Here is a 23993-nt window from a genome sequence, read left to right as displayed (position 1 = left end):
TAATTCATCTTAATAAAAAAAAATTACGTGGCTATACTAAAATATCTTTATATGTATATTACAACACAATAGGCGTACCCACCCACCTATTTGAGGATATTCATATGCAAACGTTATAATATTTCGCGATCGGATCTTCTCATTTTGCCCTTTTGGATCTCGAAGATTGGACTTACCCGGGTCACTTCTTAGGCAGATTCACTTGGTTGATCAGTTCACGACTTTTAATTTAAACTGGATGTTCAGGCTAGATTTGCTCATGATATAATAATATTTATTATTCCTTTTACGACATCCATTAAAAAAACTTTAATATTGCTATAAATTGATTGGTGCGTGAGTTATGTGTATGAGAATCAGTGTACCGAAAAAAACAATTAACCAATCATGGAATGAATTCAGAGTTCGCCATTTTTTTAACGTTTAAATTAGAATTTATCGAATTTTAGGTCAGTTTTAAAAGAATTAAGTTTTTGAAAATGCGTATGTTACAATATCAACGATGTAATTGCGTAAATTGTAATAAAATTCTAAAACTTCACTTAATTTACGAGTACAAAATGTTGATATTCAAAGCAATTAGGCCGCCTTTGCAACTTTTCTGTAGTTAATCGTATTTTCCTTATTTTCCAAAAGGTATTATCACAACTACCGTCAAGTTGGTTAGATAAAAAAAAATAGAAATTCTGAGGCATCTACTAAAATTCCTTCTCTCACGTTTCCCTCTTTAATCTCTACAGGCATTGCTTTGAACGAAAGACATATGGGCACATTTGTCTGAAAAGAGGACACAGTGCTTTGGAAGCAATTATGGCACACTTCCTGAAAATTGTAAAGAGCGCTTTTGTTTGTTTTAAACGACGTTTTTTTCAAGTATAGGTATCTCACCGAGTCTATTCCATTATAATTATGTTTCACAAAATCGAGGAATGTTGAGCGTTTATCTGACAATATTGTGGAAATTATTTATTGCCTTTATAACTGAAATTCACTCAAGCTTTATTTAAGTGACCCAGTTTAATAACCGAAACTAAGGATAGATAAAATATTCTAAGTTAGCGCTGATGTTTGTTGATGTAACGAATATCTATAGAATCATCGAAAACTCAATGTAAATATACAATATCAATTTACGAAATAAGAATTATTTTTCATACCTCCATATAAATTATTTTAAGGAAGAGAAACTTTCCTTTCAATTATCACGTAATTTATTTCAATTCTCTGAACCACTGGAGATTATTATGTAAGAGCGACATGAAAATGTTAATAAGTTCCTAATTTGGAGACAATCGTCGTCCATGTTTTAAATTAAATATTTACATAATTGAATTATTTAATTGAATTAGAAGATTTTAAAACACACTCGAATTTTATTTAATTTTTATTGTATTCCTCTAAGTTACAAATAAATTATGCCAAAACAAGAATGCAAAGTAAAAATAAAATTAATAATATCACTTCACAGTATAAATAGAGGAAAACATAATCTGTATAAAATTAAGGCCTGACTTGTTTTGTGTGGTCTGTGTTTTCTGCGCGCATCACTGATACTGGTCTACTGCAGTGATTATTATAAATGACATCTAAAAATATAATCACGTGAACTAATATATTTTGTTTATATATAAGTTATTATTTATAAAACATATTTTTCGTATATAATTGTCGTCGTTTTAGCGTATCACGTTGACGAATTCATGGAAATACGAGTAGTAATGATAACAATCTCTACTTCCCAAGCAATATTTGTTGAAAATTTATTTGTTGTTTTGATTATATTTTAAATAATAGAACTAAATCACGTAATTTTCGTAACAAAAGTTTAGCGTCTGGAAACTTATATAGGCTCAACCTATATAATATAGGTAAAACTAGTAAAAATAATTACCTAAATATAAACTTCTCTAAATTTGACACTTCAAAATAATTTACTAATGATAATTTATAAGAAAAAAACATTTTAAGTAATTCCGTATAAACTTAAAAATCAATATCTTATCTAAATACTAAATTTGAGCCAAATTGTCAGACGCTTTTCTACTAGTTTCTAGAGACTAAATAAATTTATACATATTCAAGAATTACTTATGTAATATTAAGTGTTCCAGTTTTTTATTATTTATTACACTATAAATAGCATTAAGTTTAACATACTTTAACTTGATACTTTTGATGGTACGCGAGCATTATTTGTCGTTGGTCCGTATTAGTAAAGTACACATCCGTTACTGATGTCCGTCCGGCGTCTATTTGAATATTTATTAAATTACCCCATGTTCCTAATCCGACCGTAGCCTTTAGTAATGATGGTCACCCTTCATCCAGGGTTTGCGATTCAATAAAATTAAGGCCTTGTCTTATTTGCTTATATAGTATATTTCGATATGGCATTTGCTGCACTTACAGAGCTTTTCGTTGCTGATGCTCATTATCACATTTAAAGTTTCGTTTCTCAAATTTTATTTATTTAGGTTTAGATGAATATTTAATATAATGTGAAAAAATATTATATACGTCATTTTACTGTACAAAGTTCACAAAATTATTTTATGAGCAAATAAACTATTTACGATATGATGAATATAGAATTATTATAAAGTTCGATTTGAAAAACTATTTTTTATGTCAAAATTAGACGTAGTTCATCAAGTTGATAAAACTTTAGCTACAGCTCCCGTGCAGTTGCTCACAAATTGTCACCGGATGTAATCATTACCCGCGAGGATGCTGGGTAACTGTAGTTCCGATTCAAACCGTCTGCGGAAATCGTCAACCTCTGAACGGAAGTATCGTTCAGCAGTGATATGTTTTTGTAAATAATCATGAATTAGATAAATACGATACAATTCACACTACTTGTCTAATGTTTTAAGTTGCTATTTCGATTTAAGATTATCTTTAGGGATATGGCTTGAATTTTAACCATCGCTTACATCACCAATGCGCCACCAACCTTGGGAACTAAGATGTTATGTCCCTTGTGCCTGTAATTACACTGGCTTACTCACCCTTCAATCCGGAACACAACAACACCAAGTACTGTTGTGTTGCGATAGAATATCTGATGAATGGGTATTACTTACCCAGACGAGCTTGCAAAAAGCTCTACCACCACTACCTATATGGTTTTGCATGGTCGATGTCGCATATCACTTTTTGACACATGACATATTTCTGCGGTGTGTTTTGAGCTTGCTCTTACAGCACAACCCTCCAGCTGTTATTCGGCTAAAAGTAATTTCATGGTTTGTGTAAAACGATAAAAAATGTTTTCTTTTTTAAACGCGTGCCATTAGTTGATAATACCAATGTGTATTCTTAAATGATTAATTAAATTAAATGTATGAACAAGTTCAATTATTCAATATTTAATGATTTGCACGCCGCTTATTACCTAAATAATATAGTAATTGTAAATTGCTAATTCAATAGAGCTTATAAAATTTGTCAAAATTATATTTTGATTACAATAATTTTTAGCCCATTAGAAAAAAACATCGTGAACACTATTGGTATTCGATTTTTGACTTGTGGAGTTACATATGAATTTACTGATGTTTATTTTATTTTAAATTATATTTGTATAATATTAAAAAAAATAACACATGAAATATAAATCGAACTAAACGTAGACCAGTAAGATCACATTAAAAGGTAACATGTTAAATTTTATTGCTCACCAAATTCAATAACTATACCATTTTTAAAGTCAATAAAAATTCACTGTCGAACCAACACTTTCGTTCAATTTACGAGACTTGCTTTTATGTTGTAAATAGAAGCAATACTTAAATTTAACGCCTCAAAGATTAACGGTTGGTTAGACCTGACTCAGTATTTCTGCTTCACTGCACTAAAGGCGCCATGGCGTTGCGACGCCCCCAACGGATCAGCTAAATTCATTTATAGGCATTCGTTTTTACACACGAATTCACATTTATTCGTTCTATTCGTGGTCTCCTTAACTTGTCCAAAAGCCCTGAAATAATACACGGTATTTGTACGTAACTGTATAATTGTAAATAGCATTATAATTGTAAAACAGATCAATTTTCGTTTAAAAAATTTAAAATCGCTTATGTTGATGTGCCATAGCCAAATGATTTCAATAAGGCCAATCTTTACTAGGTTGACCTCTGAAAAAAGCTTTTGTCCACCTTTTAGATCCACTATTTTTTTTTTAATTTACTTACCCATTTAAATAAAAATACAAAATTTAACATAATGCCAGCAGCTAAAAAACTACTAAGGTTTATCGTGTGCTATCAATAGTCTTCACTACAAATTTATACATTTAAATACTATCACTATACTACAGATTTAAATACGTACACACTCAAAGTAAACTTAAAAAATATTGCTTCAGTAAAAGCCTAATGTTTTTTTTAATATTATAACATAGATCTTAAGGTAGTTTGTTAATTAGTCTGGGATCAATATACTCGGTAGTCCGCTCGCCATACATATTGTTTGCACGCTGAGTGTGAATCCGATTCGCAGAAATGGCACTACAGATGTTCGATAACATTTCTTAGTGATTTATTGAAAAATTGTTCATTCAATAATAAAAAAATTATTTGAGTGTATTGGTAAAACTACAATGTTTACAGACACCGTTTTCATAGTCATAATTGGTTTTTTATGTTAGGTGATACTAATGTTTTAAGAATTTTAACTTGTAATTTATAAATAGTATCAAGATACGTCTTGTAGGTACGACCATAACTACTAAGACTCTTATATACAGTATGGATTATATATAAAAGTCAGACAGTGGGTAATAAAGCATAATCTTCACTTTGAAAGGGATTAGATTTTTAAGGATTGTGATTGGCTTAGTTTATCGTCGATCCTTTCAAAGTGATGGCTCCAGTTAAACTTGTCAACGGTGACCAATCCGAGGTATGTTTGTTTTTGACAATATCTGTAAACGGACAGTTACAGTTTATCGCGCTGATAACATGTAAACAGGCATGGTCGTGGGCTACTAGTTTTTTTACGGGGTTTTGACTTTTATATTGAGATTTAATAACCAACAGTTTAGTCCGGCATCGTGACCGTGTTAGAGCATCTAGATTGGATTGAATTATTGGATTGTTGATAATAATATATATATAAAAAGATCATCTATATTTCTGTGTTTCACCTGTGAGCACTCTCGTACATAAAAATATTATTGCACACACGATATATATCCTGTTGGCTCGACTCTCTGTGACAGAAATCGGTCAGGAGTATATCATCACTTTAAAATAAAGTTTCTAAGCATTAAAAATACTACAAAGTTACTATAATGTTGAAGCTTAGTAAATACTCTCAATAATGTAACGTTAAAAAATATACATAAATATTATTGCAGCTTTATACGTATTTTATATACGTATCATTACTTTAATGATTTTTTTTAGAACTTTGCATGAGGAACTACTTCGCTTTACATTATACCAAAATCCAATTCGTATATTTATTTTTATTCTGGCTTTGTTACTCAAATACAAGTGACGCTAATTAAAAGCATAACCAGCTTAATTGTTTATGCGTAGATAATGGATATAATAACATTAATATATTAATAGTCACAGACTAAACCTTTTACTTCTTTGTTTTACAGCAACATTTCCTTTTTTGATTTTTGTTTGGCAACTATTGGCTAGCTTCAGTGTTATTTAGAAAAACAATTTGGAAATAAGAGTTAAAAAAGTGTTGAGAACTGTTTTATCTCGTACTGTCATTTGTTGCTGACAATAGCAATTCTGTTTAACTAATCACTCACTATACAACGTTTATAAGTAAGGCTGTCAATCATTTATTTTAACCTACGATTACTTTTATGGTAATAAGTTTTGTTATGAAATTAATGATTTAAAAATTACATCATATTATTTATAACAACTAGTTACCATCTAAACAAGTGTTATATTAATAAAATATAAGGAAATAATTAGTTTTTATGCTCTCCTGTAAAGTACTTACATGGTACAGCACTACCATTCGCGATATGACATAATATCACAAGCAACCCTTTACGTAATAACAAGAGGACGCCACAATAATTTCAAAGTTTATTAAGTAAGTTCGTAAGCTTCTCAAAGTGCTACATATTATAATTGTTTGTATGAAGCCTGCATGAGGCAAATGTGACGAACAAATTTCCATGTATAACCACTGCTTTGAATTTATGAATTGTATTTTATAAGTCGGTTTGTTTAAAACTTGGATAAATCGTATGTGGCATACATACGATTTATCTATATTTATTTGGTTTGTTACTTACCCAAAAAAAACTAACTATTAATGATTGAATTCAAACCCGGGCAAGCACCACTGAATTTTCATGTGCTTAATTTGTGATTATAATTCATCTCGTGCTTTAAGGTGAAGGAAAACATCGTGAGGAAATCTGCATGTGTCTAATTTCACTGAAATTCTGCCACATGTGTATTCCACCAACCCGCACTGGAGCAGTGTGGTGGAATTAGCTCCAAACCTTCTCTTCAAAAAAGGGAGAGGAGTCCTTTAGCCCAGCATTGGGACATTCACAGGCTGTTACGGTTACGGATTACAAGAACAAGCTTTGTAGATAGAATTGTGTAGTACTAACTGTCAATGTAGTCCGGTAGAATACCTATAATAAGTCTTGAGTTGCAAGTTTTAGCTATTGGAGATAATTTATTAAAATTTTAATACATGTTAAATAAAATTTTTATTTATTTTATACAGGCGTTCAAGTGAATGCGCTAACTAATGGTAATCAGTCTTCCCCCTTATATAACATATACATACGTTATTTTGTTTTTTTTTTCTAAAAAAAAGTTATTACTAATTTCAAGGAATTACTATTTCTATGTAGTCCTCCGATTAAGTGTGTAACTTATATTAGGAGTGTTGACGACAATAGCCCAAGAGGTCTAGGGTTGAACTTGTGACTTTTACATCGCTAGGCGGCCCGGCCCATAAATCATTGCGCTATTGACGCTTACTTACATCGTAACTGTGCACCAATCGAGTAAAGTAAGTTATATAAGCTTGTCCTTTTTACCTTTAATTTAATAAGCTTATTAACCCTTCAAGCCGGACCACAACACTAAAAGGAATAAGTTAGATGGTAGGATTACTAATGAGTTTTTGATACCAAGACAGACTTGCACAGTGCCATTTAATATACAAACATTTATATAATAATGTATATAAATCTGTCTATAATAAAACATGTTAAATTTATATCAAATACGGTTCAATGACCGCAATACATTAACCCAAGGTGTAATTAATTCTATGACAATAATATTAAATTTAAATCAAGCGTAATGCGAATCATATGTGAAGCAAAATATAATCGAAATCATATTAATATTATAATGAGGTATAATTTTGTTGTGTGACTTAGCGGATGGGCATGAAACACTTACGTAATTATATTTTATTTGTTTGACATTTTGATTATAGATTAATCTCAACATATAAACAGACAATGTTTTTGTTTATATGTAAAGGTAGCCGTTAAACATCGTAATTTTGAGTATACATTCACTAATGGTAGGGCTTTGTGCAAGCTCGTCTGGATAGATACCACCGAGTGGGTATCAGATATTCTACCGCAAAACAGCAGTACTTGGTATTGTTGTGTTCCGGTATGGTGAGGGAGCTAGTGTAATTACAGGCACAAGGGACATAACATTTTAGTTCCCGAGGTTGGTGGCACATTGGCGATGTAAGCGATATCGTTAACATTTCTTACAATGCCGATGTCTATGGGCATTGGTGACCACTTACGTGGCCCATATGCTCATAATAGATGGAAAATTTATTTTTTAAATTGCAAATTTGAAAATATAACCAGTCTTGTAATAAAAGTGTATTTCAATGCTAATTAACATTTTTATAAAGAGAAAAATTCATAAAAAGGTCATTGTGAAAATATTACCACAATTAGTACGAATAAGTGCCACCATACACATATTGTATTACTAATTTCTGCCCATGGCTTCACCCGCGTGTTAAGAGTATGTATGTGTCAATAATTTGAAATATTTTCAATACTTTATAGCAGTATTATATATGACCAAATTCCTTATTTTTTGATGATTTAATGTGTCACTAAATACACAAATTGAAAGAGCATTTTCTGTCAGCATCTTAGTTCATACGATACGGTTGACATTTATGACTATATCTATAGTATTTGTATATTTCATTTAAAGCTACTGTCGATCGATATACATTTGATTTTCTCTCAAAATTGTAATTTAGATTTTTTACGATACTACGCATCTACCTCTTATTTAAATGTTTAAATTATTTTTATTAAATTACTTGTCCTGAAAGAAATTACTTCAAGGGATAAAAATGATTTTTATACTTAGTTAACTTTTGTCACATTTATGGGCTTTCACTTTATACACATTTTTAAATTAAACAATTTGAGCTAAAATTCAACATCGGTCTCAAACATAAGCAGTGCAGCATTAAGTGTTGAAATTTCATTAATCATTACTTCTAGTGAATTTCAGTCGAATCAAGTACTAAGCGTTCAAAATTTCAAATTGTTGAAACTCAATTAAAAAAAAACGCTTATAAAATCGAGGTAAAAATGAAAAGTAAGGGTTAAGAGGCATGGGTGATGGAAAACCCGTGTTCGTGGCCCCTGACCCGGTTTTCAGTGAAATGCAAAGGTTTCGTGTTTACACTATTGTAGGCGTTGGTTGTATCGTATGTCCTAAGGGGATGTTATGTGGGGTGTGACGAAACGTATGAAGCACAAGATTGTTTTGCTTGAAAATTGCAAGATTTCCTGAGAAACAGTTAAGATTGAATGTACGAGTAACTTGTTTAAATATTATTATAAAATAGATTGAAAATTATGAATGAATATAATTTTTAATTGGCGTTTCAATGAAGTACTCAACTACTTTGGCAAGTGTTGGTTCCAATTATTTTGGTTCAAAACATGTATACATATGTTATGTAGCTGTACATAAGGTACGTATAATGTCATTAGAATTATTATATGCATACATATTTACCATCTTAGACTAGCTCCTCCGCGCAGTTTCACCCGCATTAAACTTTACACTACTGCTTCGTGGGTAGTATCTATTTGCTATATAATCTATAAGTTTTCACAATAAATGTTTTATCAAATGCATAGATATTTTTTTTTAAATCAAACTGGAAGATCCGGAAATAGGAATGTTTAAACAAACAAATCTCTTTACACATTAGTTGGAAGTTGAAGAAATCAGTGTTTAACTAAGGAACATTTACAAGAAAGGCTGTTATTGTTATGACTAAGTATATGAAATGCTTAAATAATGATGGAGGTTCTCAAATCGAAACTTAATTCTTGTACTTATTTTTTTTATATAACAATTAAATACTTATACTATTATTTATTAATAAAATTTTATGAGATTTGGTCTGGGAGTCTGCGAAATAATCATCAGGAGCTCGTCAGAGCGTTATAAATCTAGTAAAAGGCACTTAAAAATAATTAGCATGCAGAAAGTGTACACTAAGAGCAATGAGCAAAAACTGACTTAAAATAACAAAAAAAAAATTAAACATGAAATACTTTACATTCGTATAATGGATGGAAAAAAATTAAAACACAAGCGCATAAAAAGGACCTCGTATTATAAGTTCAGGCACTCGAAACATCCAACTCCCAAAACTCAAGTAATTCTCGCTTAACATCTCAAAACGGCACTGTTTGGAATTAAAAGTTCGGGCACGTGTGAAGTCGGAAGTATCTTGCGAATGCGGCTGCCCGTAAAAAGTTTTCACTTACTCAATAAAGCTCTTCTTTATATACAAAATGTATTTACAATATAGACGAGATAAGCGACGGATGAAAATTTTAACGTCTAAAATAGTTAGATAAGTGTAAATTACTCAGGAACAAACCAAGAAGTTCGCATGAACGATAAATTTAAACTGGAAAGTATGATAGCCGTAAAGTGATGTTGATGGATCTTATGAATGAATTAAAATTGATCTATGTGTTTTAAAATAAATATATTCACAGGAGTAGATAATAAATATCTAAACAAAGTATAAAAGTATAATTATAGCTCACTGACCAAATGCCAGCTCCTTTTGAGGAGAAGGTTTGGACGTTATTCTGTCTCTCAACCGCAATTTGAGTTAGTTAGTTACACATGTGGTAGAAATTCTTCAGACTCATGCATGTGAAACGAATATCTTAAGAAATTAAGATATTTTCCTTTACCATCGAGTTAGAGATAAATTCTAAGCACCTGAATAGTTAATGCTGCTTGGTCGGGCTTATGCAATTTTCGGTAAGCATTCACGTGTTCTAGTCACTGAACTAGATCAGCTTCTATAAATTCTTAAAATATATATTCATCCAAGTATTTAAGCTTTAAATAGCTTACGTTGGACTTTGTATCTCAGAGGGCAGCCTCTGAGTAGGTACCACCGACTCATGATATACGCTACCGCCAGAAAGCAATTTCATATTGTTGTGTTCCGGTTAAATGGGTGAGTGAGCCAGAGTTTATGGGTTATAGTGACCACTTACCATAAGGTGACCCATTTGCCATTTTGCCAATCAATTCACAATAAAAAACTGCTTGTTATCAAGACTCGTGCTACTTTTGAGTGTTTTTGTTGATACTTCCGGTTTTATTTTTAACATATATGATCGATCCAACTTCAATATTTTATATGTAAGTTATTACTTTGCTGTTATAACATAACGAGAAACTACCTTCGCTTCTTATCTGTAAATATTGAATTGATGGCACCCTAACTTGTCTGCTGACTGACAATAACAATAACTGGCCCAAATCATCTATTTGTCAGCGAAAAGCATTGTTGCGCTAAGGGCAATTCGTTACAATAACATCGGAATTTCCGATTATTTAAAATCCTTTATATAATTTTGTCAACTTTATACTATAATGTACGTTTCTATCGTATTGTTATTTATATTAAACAGAGATGTCCAAATAGACAAAAACGTAGATTTAAAAAAAAAAACACTGTTTCGAATTGCGCACAAACCGCCATATTCATGTTATTTATTTTCGATGAAAGGTAACTGCATGTGTCGTAAGGAATTCTGACACGAAGAGGAGTCGTGTGGTATATTTCACCATTAAATTCTCGTTAAAATAAAAAAAGGTAGATATGGTCCTTATATTAAGCATTTATTAAAAAACTGTAACAGCCTTATTAAATAAAATGAAAAATTAATATTTATGATTACGTTAAAATTTATTGTAGATTTTTAGCATTTGTTTTATTATGATGGGATTGAAACTTATGTAATATTTCTCAAAGGCCTTTTTGCTTACTTTGCTATTGATTAGATTTACACAAAAAATAGCTGACAGTCTTCCACAGTCGTTACTTGTAATATTATTATTAATATAAACCAAAATGAATATACACAGATATTTACTTGGAAAGTGAGTATGAGTTTAAAAAAATAATTTTATAATAAACAAAATTGTTTTCTGTTATTTCAGAATGATAAAGTTGACGCCAATTTTATAAGCATATTTTATTTTATGATACATTCGATTCCGGTTTATTTGAATGAGTATGATTCACAATAACTTGTATAAGAAAACCACAATATTTTTTGTTGTGTCAACAACCAAAAGGAACAGCTGTAGAAAGTATAAATATATATATAACAAGGTACTTAGACAGATGTGTGATAATGCCTAAGGAAATTACAAGTGACGAAAAAAACCTATTGCAACCGTTATTCATTTACATAGGATGAAACAGAAATAATATACAAATTGCAATATCGTCATTTCTTTCATAAAACTGTATTTATTACGATATCGACGTCACGTATTAGATGAATGCTCTCAAATTGGTTTCGACGAACATTAAAAATCGCAATCGGTATACTGTCGCGTATTTTAAAAGCAATATAGATTTCTTTACAGATGATTTATTCATATATTTGAAAAGCTTTTAAATTCATACTCAAGTTAAAAAAAAAGATAGAAAATGCGAATAAAAAAATAACAATAATTATTCACACACGGCCATCTGATCCAAAACTAAGCTGAGCTTGTACTATGGAAACTAGACAACTGATATACTACATACAATATTTTTCTTTTGTAAATACATACTTATATGGATAATTACACCAAGACTCAGGTCAAATAGATACGTTCATGCACACAAATGTCTGTCCTGGGTGGGAATCAGACCCACAACCTTCGGCGTGAGAGACAAGTACGTACCAACCACGCCAACCGGCCCCATATATATATTTTGACTTTAACTTAAAAATAATATATGTCAATTATTTGATGATGAGTAATCAATAATTTTCTTGCCGTTTCATTTCAGTAGTATATACATTTGATGCTTCAATAATGCTTATAAGAGTACTTGATCAGAATATATATTTAATACAAGTTCTGTTGAATTTAAATATATCAACGCTTAAGTGGAACTGGCAAGAAACTCATTTATTCTTTTACGTCAATCTTATTACATGTTTTATTCATATACAATTATTTTTATATATCCGGCATGAAAATCAACGAATATAAACTCTTTGTCTTACGAATATAAAATCTTTTATTATCTATATAGGTTGTATAGAATAATAAATATTGTTTATTATTATTAAGGATAAGGTTTTGAGCTCAAGTTCCCAATAATCTTTGAATTATCCCCTTGATCTTAAGTTAAAACTTTCAAAAAGCCTCTCTTAGCGAAAGCTTAGTTTATAAAGTATACATATGTTCCAAATTTATAATTTCACGTTTCCAAAATTTTAACCCTATCGCTGCTATTCGCAAACACGCATAAACATTAATATTTAAGGTTATACCTGGTGTGTCTGGATCCAGACCTCGGACTTTTTAAACGGGTTAAGACAGAAGAATATGGGGTTTATTTGCGTGTATAAAAAAAACGGTTTTGTAGTGTTTTCATAAAATTATACTTTATTTTAAATTGTATATCAAAATATAATTTATTTATATAAGCTCTTAAAACAGTTTAGAATCGTAGTTTTATAGTATTATATTAGTATAAAATGTTGATAACAATTGAGAAGAAACAGCAAGAAATTACACAGTACAATTAATTATTCTTATATATTCTGCCGGGAAATACTAAATCCAATATCACAATGAACGCAATCGATTTTCAGTGAAATATTTCTACTTGACTGAAAATAAACTGCCTAAAGAGTACTTACATACCGCACGCGTGACCTACTAAGCAACGCAACAAACTTAAAATTCCGACCTCGTTTTTGTATAACAGGGTGACATTAACTTGCCAATATTCACTTTAGCAGTCGGCAACTTTAGCCATTATTGAGGGGGGTTAAGGCTACCCCGCTGGCGCCTCATCGCCTGTACCACACACCTTCACGAACTGAGCGTCCCACCCAACAAAGGCTTCCAGAAAATGGCTACAATAAACTGGAGGGAGTGTATTCAGTGTCTCTTTTGTGTATTTTTTAACCGAGCAGTGTAATGAACTGTTGGTTTTGTGCGGATTAAATTAATTTTTGAGTCTGATTACATTGTGAATTATTTTTAATTATTATTAGTAATACATGTTATATATTTTTCGCAAACGTAGAATAACGAAATTAAAATAAAATACCTCTAGGTATTTTAAGCAATATATAGTATGAATAATAATTATCATTTCTATATATTTTTATATATCGTTTCTTAAGTTACAAATTTTGAAAAGTTTAAATTAAAAAAAGACTGAATTAAGAAAAATCTCTACAAAAACAAATAGTACGAGTATAAGCCAAGAAAAACGTTCGTATTCAGACACCATTAGGCGAGGTCTGTAATGTACAATGTTACCAACTACAGCTACTTAGTCTTTGTATTTTAATGTAATATGTTTTTCTGTCTTCTTGCTGATAAATATGCTTTAAATTTTCCTTTTTTAATTTAATACTCTTTTAAAAATTGGTATTAATGTAACAATTCTCGATGTTAAAAAAAAGTAATTAATTTAAGCTTATATTATCATATTCGAACGAAAATTATAACATTTTTTTTTTTTTTTTATAGAATAGGAAGGTGGACGAGCATATGGGCCACCTGATGGTAAGTGGTCACCAAACGCCCTTAGACATTGGCATTCTAAGAAATGTCAACCATCGCTTATAGCCAATGCGCCACCAACCTTGGGAACTAAGATTTTATGTCCCTTGTGCCTGTAATTACACTGGCTCACTCACCCTTCAAACCGGAACACAACAATATCAAGTATTGCTGTTTTGCGGTAGAATATCTGATGAGTGGGTGGTACCTACCCAGACGAGCTTGCACAAAGCCCTACCACCATTATAAATTATAACATTAATTATAATGTTTAATTAGAACAACTTACAGTTACAGAATCTTTCTCACCTTACACTGAGTAGGTTACGAGTGTATTCAACTTTTACTTTCACGCATGAAAAAAAAAAAATTAAACGGAGTAAACAAATCTAACCTAGTTTCGCAATAAGTAGTCGTAAAACAACGTCCCAGCCCCTAACTCCCGAGCTATGAGCTCGTATATAAGAAAAAATAGAAAAAAGGAAACACATTCGCTCATTTATTTACGAGAGCCGCCTCTAAGGCTGCCGGAGGCCATTAGCAGGACTGCATCTATCTCTTTTTGTCTCCAGCGACTTTCATTACGCTGTCCTTGACAATATCGTTGACTCCATTATTATACGAAACACTCGAACTATGCACTTTGGATGCGTTGTTAAAGAATGGATTCTAGATCAACAGGATAATATGAAATTAAATTTTATGTATTGTTATATTTATCTTATCTTGTTGCTCATGTTTAAAATTAAACGTTTAAGTTATTTTATAACAATATCAAATTGTTTTATGATAATTGATTGTGAGTCGATTATTTAATACCAAAACTTAAAATTATAATATGTATCGGTACAAACAGAGGTTGTATGTTTATATTATGTCGAAAATATTTTAAAATACAGTTCATTATGTCAACGTAAACTTAAAAAAAATTGTTTGTTTTGACGGTTTCTGAATGAACGCTGTCAAAACGATATACATACACAAAAACTTTAACAAAACATTTTTATATTTTATAAATAAGCCATAATTCATAGTAACAAGTCTAATATTAACTACAATACAGGATAATATATTTGCGCATTGTAAATACACGTGGCAGATTTTCTTTCTTCACGATCTTTTCCTTCACTCTCGAGCAGGTTATGAATTAAACGAGTAACTACATAATTTATTAAAATATATGAAAAGTCAGTGTTTCTTGCCCGGGGTTTTTTTTTTATAGAATAGGAAGGCGGACGAGCATATGGGCCACCTGATGGTAAGTGATCACCAAACGCTCTTAGACATTGGCATTGAAAGAAACGTCAACCATCGCTTACATAGCCAATGCGCCACCAACCTTGGGAACTAAGATTTTATGTCCCTTGTGCCTGTAATTACACTGGCTCACTCACCCTTCAAACCGGAACACAACAATAACAAGTACTGCTGTTTTGCGGTAGAATATCAGATAAGTGGGTGGTACCTACCTAGACGAGCTTGCACAAAGCTCTACCACCAGTAAAATTTGAAATGTTCGCAATTTACCTGTCTTACCCATTTGGTTATTTAGGAAAAACACATACCTACTTGTAATATGTAAAACCTATAGTATTATATTATGTAAAATATATATAATACATGGATAAACGAGCCTCGTATAAAGCTTTGGAACACATATAAGATGAATCCTCGTAAACTCAGGTGTTGAGCGTTCACTGGATATAATATGCAAAAGCATTAAGATGACTAGAACGTTGAACGGTAAATGTACTAGAATTTACATCATTGACGAACGGTCTCCGCTACTTAAGAGTGTTTACTGAGCTTCAACTTTATAGTAAATAATGTAACGTTAAATAAAAATATTGATTAAATATTATCGCAGCTTTATACGTATTTTAAATACGTATCATTAATTTAATGATTTTTTTTTAGAACTTTTCATGAGGAACAATTTCGCTTTACGTTATTTTCGTACAACTGTAACTATTCACACGGAGCACGCCGTGGAAGCTTTTCCGACTTAGTTAACGAATTTCATTATGACTTTAACTCGGTCACATTATACACATTATGGTATATATGGTCACATTATAGATAAAGATTATTATATAAATTTACACACACAACAAAATATCTAGCAATATATTATGTAGTATGTTTATTTGTGTTAATACGCTTCCAACGAATTGTTGTAATAGAGAATATAAAGTGGCTTCGAACAAACTTAATGGTTTATCAATTTTAGTAATCGAGCTTTAATAATGTGACATAAAACTGTTCAATGATTCATATATTGGACATACATATAAAAGTAATAAAACGAATCATTTGTAATCAATAGAAATAGCAATATTCGGTTCAATGATCGCCAAAGAACCGATGGTTAGATCAAAAGGATACAAAGAAAGAATAAATCCCTCTGAGTTTTATCAAGATAAAGCCTTTTACTGGTTTAGAAGATCAATGAGATATAACTAGTTTTATAGATAATTGTACAAAGCAATATTTGTTTGAGTATTTTTTAACAATAATGGCTATAATGTTTAAAAATCGAGATATAATTTGTTTACATTTTAATAGTACTATCCCTTCAAACAATTGCACAAGTTGTGAAAGAAATTCTCGCATACTTAAATAGCACACACAATTTCAACATGCTGTCTTTTACGAAAATGATTATAAGGTTTTTGTTTCTCCGATGAAATTTTATTTTTAATTTTTGATATAAAATGTATGTTGTATTTTATTGCCCGAGAATAAAAGTTACGTCTGATCATTTTCATTAAAGTACATCGAGTGGTCTTCAAACTGTACAGGTTTCTTTTCAAAAAAATTGTTTTTTTTTTGCTATCGGTACTGTTGAATCGTTATATCCCTTATGATTGGTTTTTCAATATATATACTTTTAATTTGTACAAATAATAAAAGGGGATAGTACGATTTGGGTTCTTCTTAACTAGTCTATTTAGCTTATCTCTTCTTGAATGCTGCAGATCTCGAGGTTCAATCCTGGAGTTGGCCAATTTTTAATATCACTTGCATAATGATACACCATATTAGATTAACACATACACCATTTCACTTCGGTCCGGTAAATTTATATTTTATATAAGTCGACGTGGCTGAGGCTTTACGACCTAAGATTTACAAAACTCATTGCTGACTGTCCGCTACTTAGTGGCAAGAGACAAAGATCTTAGAGGATTTGGGGGATAAAATAAATCTTAAAGCAAATACTTCTCGATAGTTTTGTCTGACATAATTACGGTTAGGGAGTACTTTTTATCCGCGGTCTCGGGATTTCGATGGTCGTTATTTGAAAGTTTTTCTTTATTTAACTCTAAGTCGCTTCTCGAGACGAACGAACAAACTGAATAAGTATAATAGTTAAAGTTCGAAGGATGTCGTTTATAATTATTTTGTTCGGTAAAATCTTTAAGCGTTATTAATAACTATCGGGAGTTTGAAGCTTTATGCTTTAGATGGGTATGGTCAATGATTAAATGACTGTACAGCTTATATGAAATAGGTATGATTTTTTTTTTAAATATCGAAACAAATATTTACGTTTTCAGTTGAGATTGCCCGGATTTGAAGACCTAATCTGGGTTTAATTATTATATTATAATGATTCGATTAAAATTCAAATGTCTTTGTGAAATCTTGTATTAAAAATAATCGAATAATTTGTCCCACGAACAATGCGTTGACTTCGCGAAGTTTGAAACTTGGTGCTGTAAGTTTATTTTTAATTCGCGTGTTTGTATAATGTTTGTCACTGCTTCGAAATAAATAATATTATTTTTGGATATTACTCTTGTAAGCGTGTTTCCATGTTAATGTTTCTCTTTTAACAATAGTATTTTTATATTTCTAAAAATAATATTATATACTACTTTTAAATTATTTAAATTTTAAAAAACAACCGATCATACATAATATTATTCTGCTATTATAAATCCAAATCTTCAATAGGACTTCGATAATACAAGCCATCCTTATTTGTGTATCATCGTTAAATCATATTTTAGATCCCATTTTAGAAGGAGCTTTGACACTGTAACGATGCAATTACACGAGGTCAATAGTTGAGCCAACTCACTAAACTAAGACATTAAGCCAGTCAAATAATAAATGAAATATAATTGACACGTAGGCCTATTTAGGAGGCTGCTTTATTTCTTTACCAATAACGTAAAGACAATTCTATGTATTGTCTCTATTTAGGCGTACCCAATATGGATTGAATTGGCTCGGTTATTGGACTCATGTAAAAGCACTATAACGAGTAGTTTATACTTATCAATGGATTGCGTTAACTATCAAACAATCAGATGGCACATTTGTCTATCTGCCTTCATACAATAAAGACGTGACACAATATTTAAATACACGTGGGATTTTTATATATAAGAGACAAAATAACTTACTACATAAAAAACAAACAATAGAAAATCACACGAACGACGCTGAAATTGTGAGTCTATCGCAAAACAGGGACGTCGCATATTTCATTTTTAATTACCGGAGTCCACGTCACACGGGGTCACGTAAAGAACCCAAAATATCCGACATTGCGGTGACCCAAAGAGCTCCTCTGGGATCACATGGACACTGTGATATAAATAATATAACATAACCAACATGCGTGTAGTAATATGTAATTCAGTATATTCGACTATGTCTTTATATAATACTAGCCGTCGCTTTCGCCCGCATGTTGACATGGGACTTCAGGTATTAGGTTTAAAAAAATTGCCTTCCTAGCGGACCTTATGTACAGAACAGTTAGGCCAGCTATCCTTCTATTTGAGAAGTATATTTGTGGATGATTGTGAATACCTATGGCAAAATTTCATATAAAATATGGACTCATAATATTTTCCTTAACCGTCGAGAACGAAATATATATAATTTTTGAATTTTAAAATTTGAATTGATTAATTTGTTTTGTAGATTAGTGAGAACTCACCGGCATCTGCCTGAGTTTGGACATGCATTTTAGATTAATTCCGACCACTAAATGTAACCTTTCTAAAAATTGTGTGTAAGACTTTTTGTTAATATGCCATGGCGTATTATGTAATGACGTAAATATCGTAAATTATTGAGGAATTGTTATAGTTGTATCGATATTGACCCACACTTATTAATTTATCAGTATATAGAGTAGCTTGTTATATAATACTAAAATAAAAATCAATTTGGTTTATGATAAAATAGATAAATAAAATTAGAGTGCGTAAAAAAATCTTTATTATATGATAAGTTATTAGTGCTATAAGAAGTAAAGTTTTATTTTAAGCTCGTCCATTGTACCTGATAGCTGACTGGCGCCACTGGTTCTGAGTGTTTGCCAAACCATCGTCTCGTGCACGCATACAATTTGTAAGCTTTGTTCATAAATACTTCGATCGCTACTTGCCAAGTGCAAATTAATTTGGTCATTAAATTCAACAATTTTATTATTATATTTAAAACAACTGTTATCTAACCTTCTCGTCTCTTTCATACAAGTTTTGTTTTGCACATTGCACTACCTCGCTGTTTGTTTTTTCTTCTTTTCGCTCTCATACATTCCGATTTGACATTCTTCATTCTGTAGTGGCGTTTTATTTTCATGTGCTTGTCTTTTCAAATATTTCCCGTTTCCTCGCGCCCCATTGTAATTCCAAAGAATTTCCAAATACTTGGCAGTATTTCCTACGTGCGAGACGATACTGGCAATGGTTTCAAAATACGAAATAGAATTTGAGAATGAGAAACAGGAAAAGGATGGTAACAACTTTATTTGAAGGAACTTTTCATCTTGCTTATATATGGTTTACATCGGTATATAAGACGCTTGAAATAGTACAGCTATTGTATGGCAGCTCAGCGTTTTTTAATATCGCCTTCAGCTTCTCGCGGAGCTCTTTTGCAAACAAAATTGTCTCGTACGATACTGACCTTTTCATTCTTAATAAATTTGGCAGTATGTGCTCTGGGAAGAACACTCCCTTCTTCCGTGACTTATGAGATTTACGTAATACTATTGATTCACTGGTGGAAATTGATAATTCTAAAAGTTTTGCTGCATAGGAAATCAAAGATCTCACGCCATAAAGTACTATAAAAAGAAAAAGAGAAAAACCAGCAATTAAGTAATTCTTTTCGGCTCTGCTTAGAAGTACCAATTTTTCATATTTATTGAGGAAGTTGTTTGTGATCAAATTGTGTATATTCAGTAATGGAATGAACATACCAAGATACAGAACGAAACTGAAATATACGCCGACTAAAAGGAGATAATAACTTCTGTGACGTTTCATAATATTATTCATATGTCTGTCTATTCTTCTTAAGTCGTAAATTGGGTTCAGCAAGACAGCGATTGCAGCCATCTGTAACAAAATCAGGCAACCGAGAATAATACAGCTGGCGTCCATTTTCTTGGATGAAACAATTAAACTGTACTACGATGACATGATAAAGATGTGAAAGTAATAATAATAATTATTTATCCCATTCGGAGTGAACTGAAGACAATTTTCTAAATAATTTTCATTATGTCAATTTAATGACTATTATTTGACAAGACAATTTCCAGCCTGTTTCTTTTATAATTTCTTCTGTAAAACGTTCCTTACAACTGACACTAGTGATTTTTAATTTTTATATTAAAAATCTCGTTATGGTTTTTTTAAATACTAAAACTTCTTTGGATTTATCAAACTATTATTATAATAAATGTAAAAAAATATGTATGTTTGTATGTATTATTTAATAAAGATTAAATTGCTTACAATGGAATTTCAAAATTTAATTTTTTTTTATTTAAAATAAACAACTTTATTATAATGTAAACCTTTGCAAACTTGTTTATTTTTTTTTAAATTATTTCACAAGAAATTTCATAAATATGATAATATTATATTATTCATTGTTACGCTATATATTTTGCAAACTTCAAAAGATGCTTAAATATATCAAATTAGTCTGAGAGATAAACCACGCGAATGAATTTCTTTACCTTGCCTCCGCTATTATCTCAAGTATTAACTTTTGATTAACTTTTTAAATTATTTATTTTAAAATGTTAATCAAAATAAGCGACATGATGTATTAAACCACACAAGAGATACGATGTAAAACGTGCGGTATGATGAACGCGCACTTGGGAATCACTAATTAGATGTGGGTTAGATGTAGGCGTATGGAACACATGCTGTGGGATAACTAGTTTTTATTAAAATATATGTACTCGTATATTTAAAAAAAAAACCTTACGGGTTAGCATGCCTAGTTTTATTTACAAAAATCGTAGTAAGACTACAATAACTTCTATACTCCAACCAAGAACACACATAGCCTTGAATTATAAGCCTTAAAAAATAAAAATTAGTGTTTGTATGCCTGTCCTCGATGCATTTCTAAACAATTCATCCGATTATGATGAAATTTTGGTAAGGTATTCTGCGTAGGTCAGCGAAGGCCCTGATCCAATAAACAAGTTCTTTTTGTATGTTTGTTCTCCAATATAATATGTACGAAGCCTGGACGTGTAAATTATGTAATAAATATAATATATTAAAACAATTATAATATATCAATACATACAATACTGAAAAAAAATCGACAAAAGTTAAGTTTTATAGAAAACTTTTTTAATAAATAAAAATAAAGTAAGTTTGATATATTATTTATTGAAATATCATTAATTATAAACGTCATATCTTAATATCTGTTTTTGGCTGTTTAATCGTTGCAAGAAATAATTTTGGATTGGTAGATTTTTGTGACATATCATCTCTCGATAAAATTGCATGTCTGCACATTAGTTCGAAATCTAATAAGCGAGCTACAATAATGAGAAAATGTGTAATACGTTCTATAATTATTAACATATAAAACGCTATAAAAGAACAAGTAAAGCTTATTGACATTTTTGTTAAGTAAAAATTCCAAATTAATTCAGAGTTATTAATACTATTCAAGAGATATCCGTAACAACTCTTCTCCCAAGCTATTTCTAATAGCGTATTAGCTATTAAAGTGATTGTAAGGAGTAAAATAATATTCGACGGAAAATTAGCATTTTCCTGTACTTTACGCCAACAATCTCTTATAAAATATGGTTCCTTTATTGGTTTCAAAAGGAAAACTATGAACACTAGTTCCACGTATATTATTATTCCTAAGAATATATTGAATACGTTAATCATTTTTAATCACTTATTTTGAAGATCTAGTCGTTGAAATTTTAATATTCGAACGGCTTTCTACCGAATTAGGTGGATTTTTTATCTCCCTCGTCCGTTCCTCTTTCCGAATAGCTTTACTAGGATTTTTCTTCGGCGTAACTTTGAAGAATTGTCGCATACTATTGTGTTCTTCTTTATTGAAATCGATTATTGATGGCCAATGAATAGTTTTTTCGTCATCGAGGAATTCTCCTATCATATAAGACTTTTCTGATTCTAGTTCACGTTCACTCGCTAATGTTATATCAATCAAATCATAGTTTGCCATCAGCTTCGAAAATTCATATAGCTTGGCTGAAAATTTAACATAATCGGATAGCCTTAAAATTACAAGAAGTAAAAACAATGAGAACACACCGAGAATATAGTTTCTAGTAGCATTAGTAGCTGTTACTATTCTAATTAGTTTGTCCTCGGCCGTCTCAATTGACTTTGATAAGTTTGGCGATTTTAAATCATTAAGTATTTTGGATGGATTGATAATACCATAACTAATGACAACAAATCCGAAAAATATTGTTAAACACAATGCGAAGGAATTAGTTTTAATAGTGTCTGTTAACGTTCTTATATTCTTTGATAATATAATCACATCTGCAAACGGTAATATCATTAATAAAATGATTACCATTTCAAGTAAATTCACTAATGCTAATATTGACGTAGGAAAATCTAGAATCAACATACCACTGGAATTTATATAAAGATAACTATTTACCTTCACTGAATATTTGATAGGTTATATTAGAAAATCTGACATTAATAATTTTATTACTCAAAATCTCTAGATAACCAAAGAGGTCATGGAAATAAGGTCTCATATCTAAATTATGTTTTTTATCAGAAAGTATATTTAATCTTTAAAAAGTATCTAGGTATTCGTTGTTTAACAACATTTAATAAATAAATTCGAGTATTCTCTTGATGAAAAAAAAAAACTTTTGTCAACACACTTCATTCAACGAAAACGGTTACTCAAAGTGTATGTAGGTGCGTTTCGTGATTGAATTTGTTATGAACCACCCTCCGTGTATCGAAAGCGGGTCTGGTAACAAGAAGCCTATTTACCTTTCGATATTTTGTGAAACAAAATAACGAAGAAAGTACCACATTGCGTAACATATATTTCGTCACGTAGCATATGTTGCTTCAACCTTATTTTGTCGTGATCACTTAAATATAATGTAATATCGAAATAGTATTAAATTGAATTTTCATTGTACACTAAATATCTTTTCAGGTATTAATGAACAAGACTTGAAGGAATATATTATAATTATAACGGCTATGTTGATTTATTGGCCCTCTCAAATTTTCTCTGCTCTGCGGTTAGAAGGAACGAAATGGAGTAATGTGTCCTTCTCGTTCGCACACAACACGTGCTACACAGGTGCGCCTTTTCCTTTATCGCTACCATTATCTATGTCGATTCAATTATTTTGAACTGTTGACTCAGCGGGCTGTATTTTCAAGGTTTGTTGTTAAAACGACCTTCGCGGACCGAATATGTAATAAATGGGATGAAATTTAATTACGTCGTCTTTTTATTAGGTATTTGTTATTAGGTTATATTTGTTCAATAAATTTACTTAACTATATAGATTTTCAGTCGCGCATTAATATATCTTATTTTTTATCATACAGGTACAAACATCTACTCTATTTGATAAAATAATACATA

The 23993-nt window shown here is 30.8% G+C and overlaps 2 protein-coding genes across 2 annotated transcripts in view; one reads left to right on the top strand and one right to left on the bottom strand.

The window, feature by feature from the left end:
* LOC126773357 (acetylcholine receptor subunit alpha-like 1) overlaps positions 1 to 23993 on the top strand; it is a 232425-nt gene that overhangs the window by 5402 nt on the left and 203030 nt on the right. The window lies entirely within an intron of this gene.
* On the bottom strand, positions 19309 to 20634 carry LOC126773432 (uncharacterized). The gene has a single exon (XM_050494387.1). It carries the CDS (start codon positions 20495 to 20497, stop codon positions 19883 to 19885), a length of 615 nt encoding a protein of 204 aa, XP_050350344.1. The 5' UTR covers positions 20498 to 20634; the 3' UTR covers positions 19309 to 19882.

Source organism: Nymphalis io, chromosome 14 (genome assembly GCF_905147045.1).
Source record: "Nymphalis io chromosome 14, ilAglIoxx1.1, whole genome shotgun sequence".
NCBI lineage: Eukaryota > Metazoa > Arthropoda > Insecta > Lepidoptera > Nymphalidae > Nymphalis > Nymphalis io.
The sequence above is the reverse complement of the archived record's forward strand: the minus strand, read 5'-3'. Positions and strand labels throughout refer to the sequence as shown.

Coding starts and splice junctions, on each gene's coding strand:
- LOC126773432 (XM_050494387.1), bottom strand. CDS start 20,497: ATGGACGCCAGCTGTATTATTCTCGGTTGCCTGATTTTGTTACAGATG.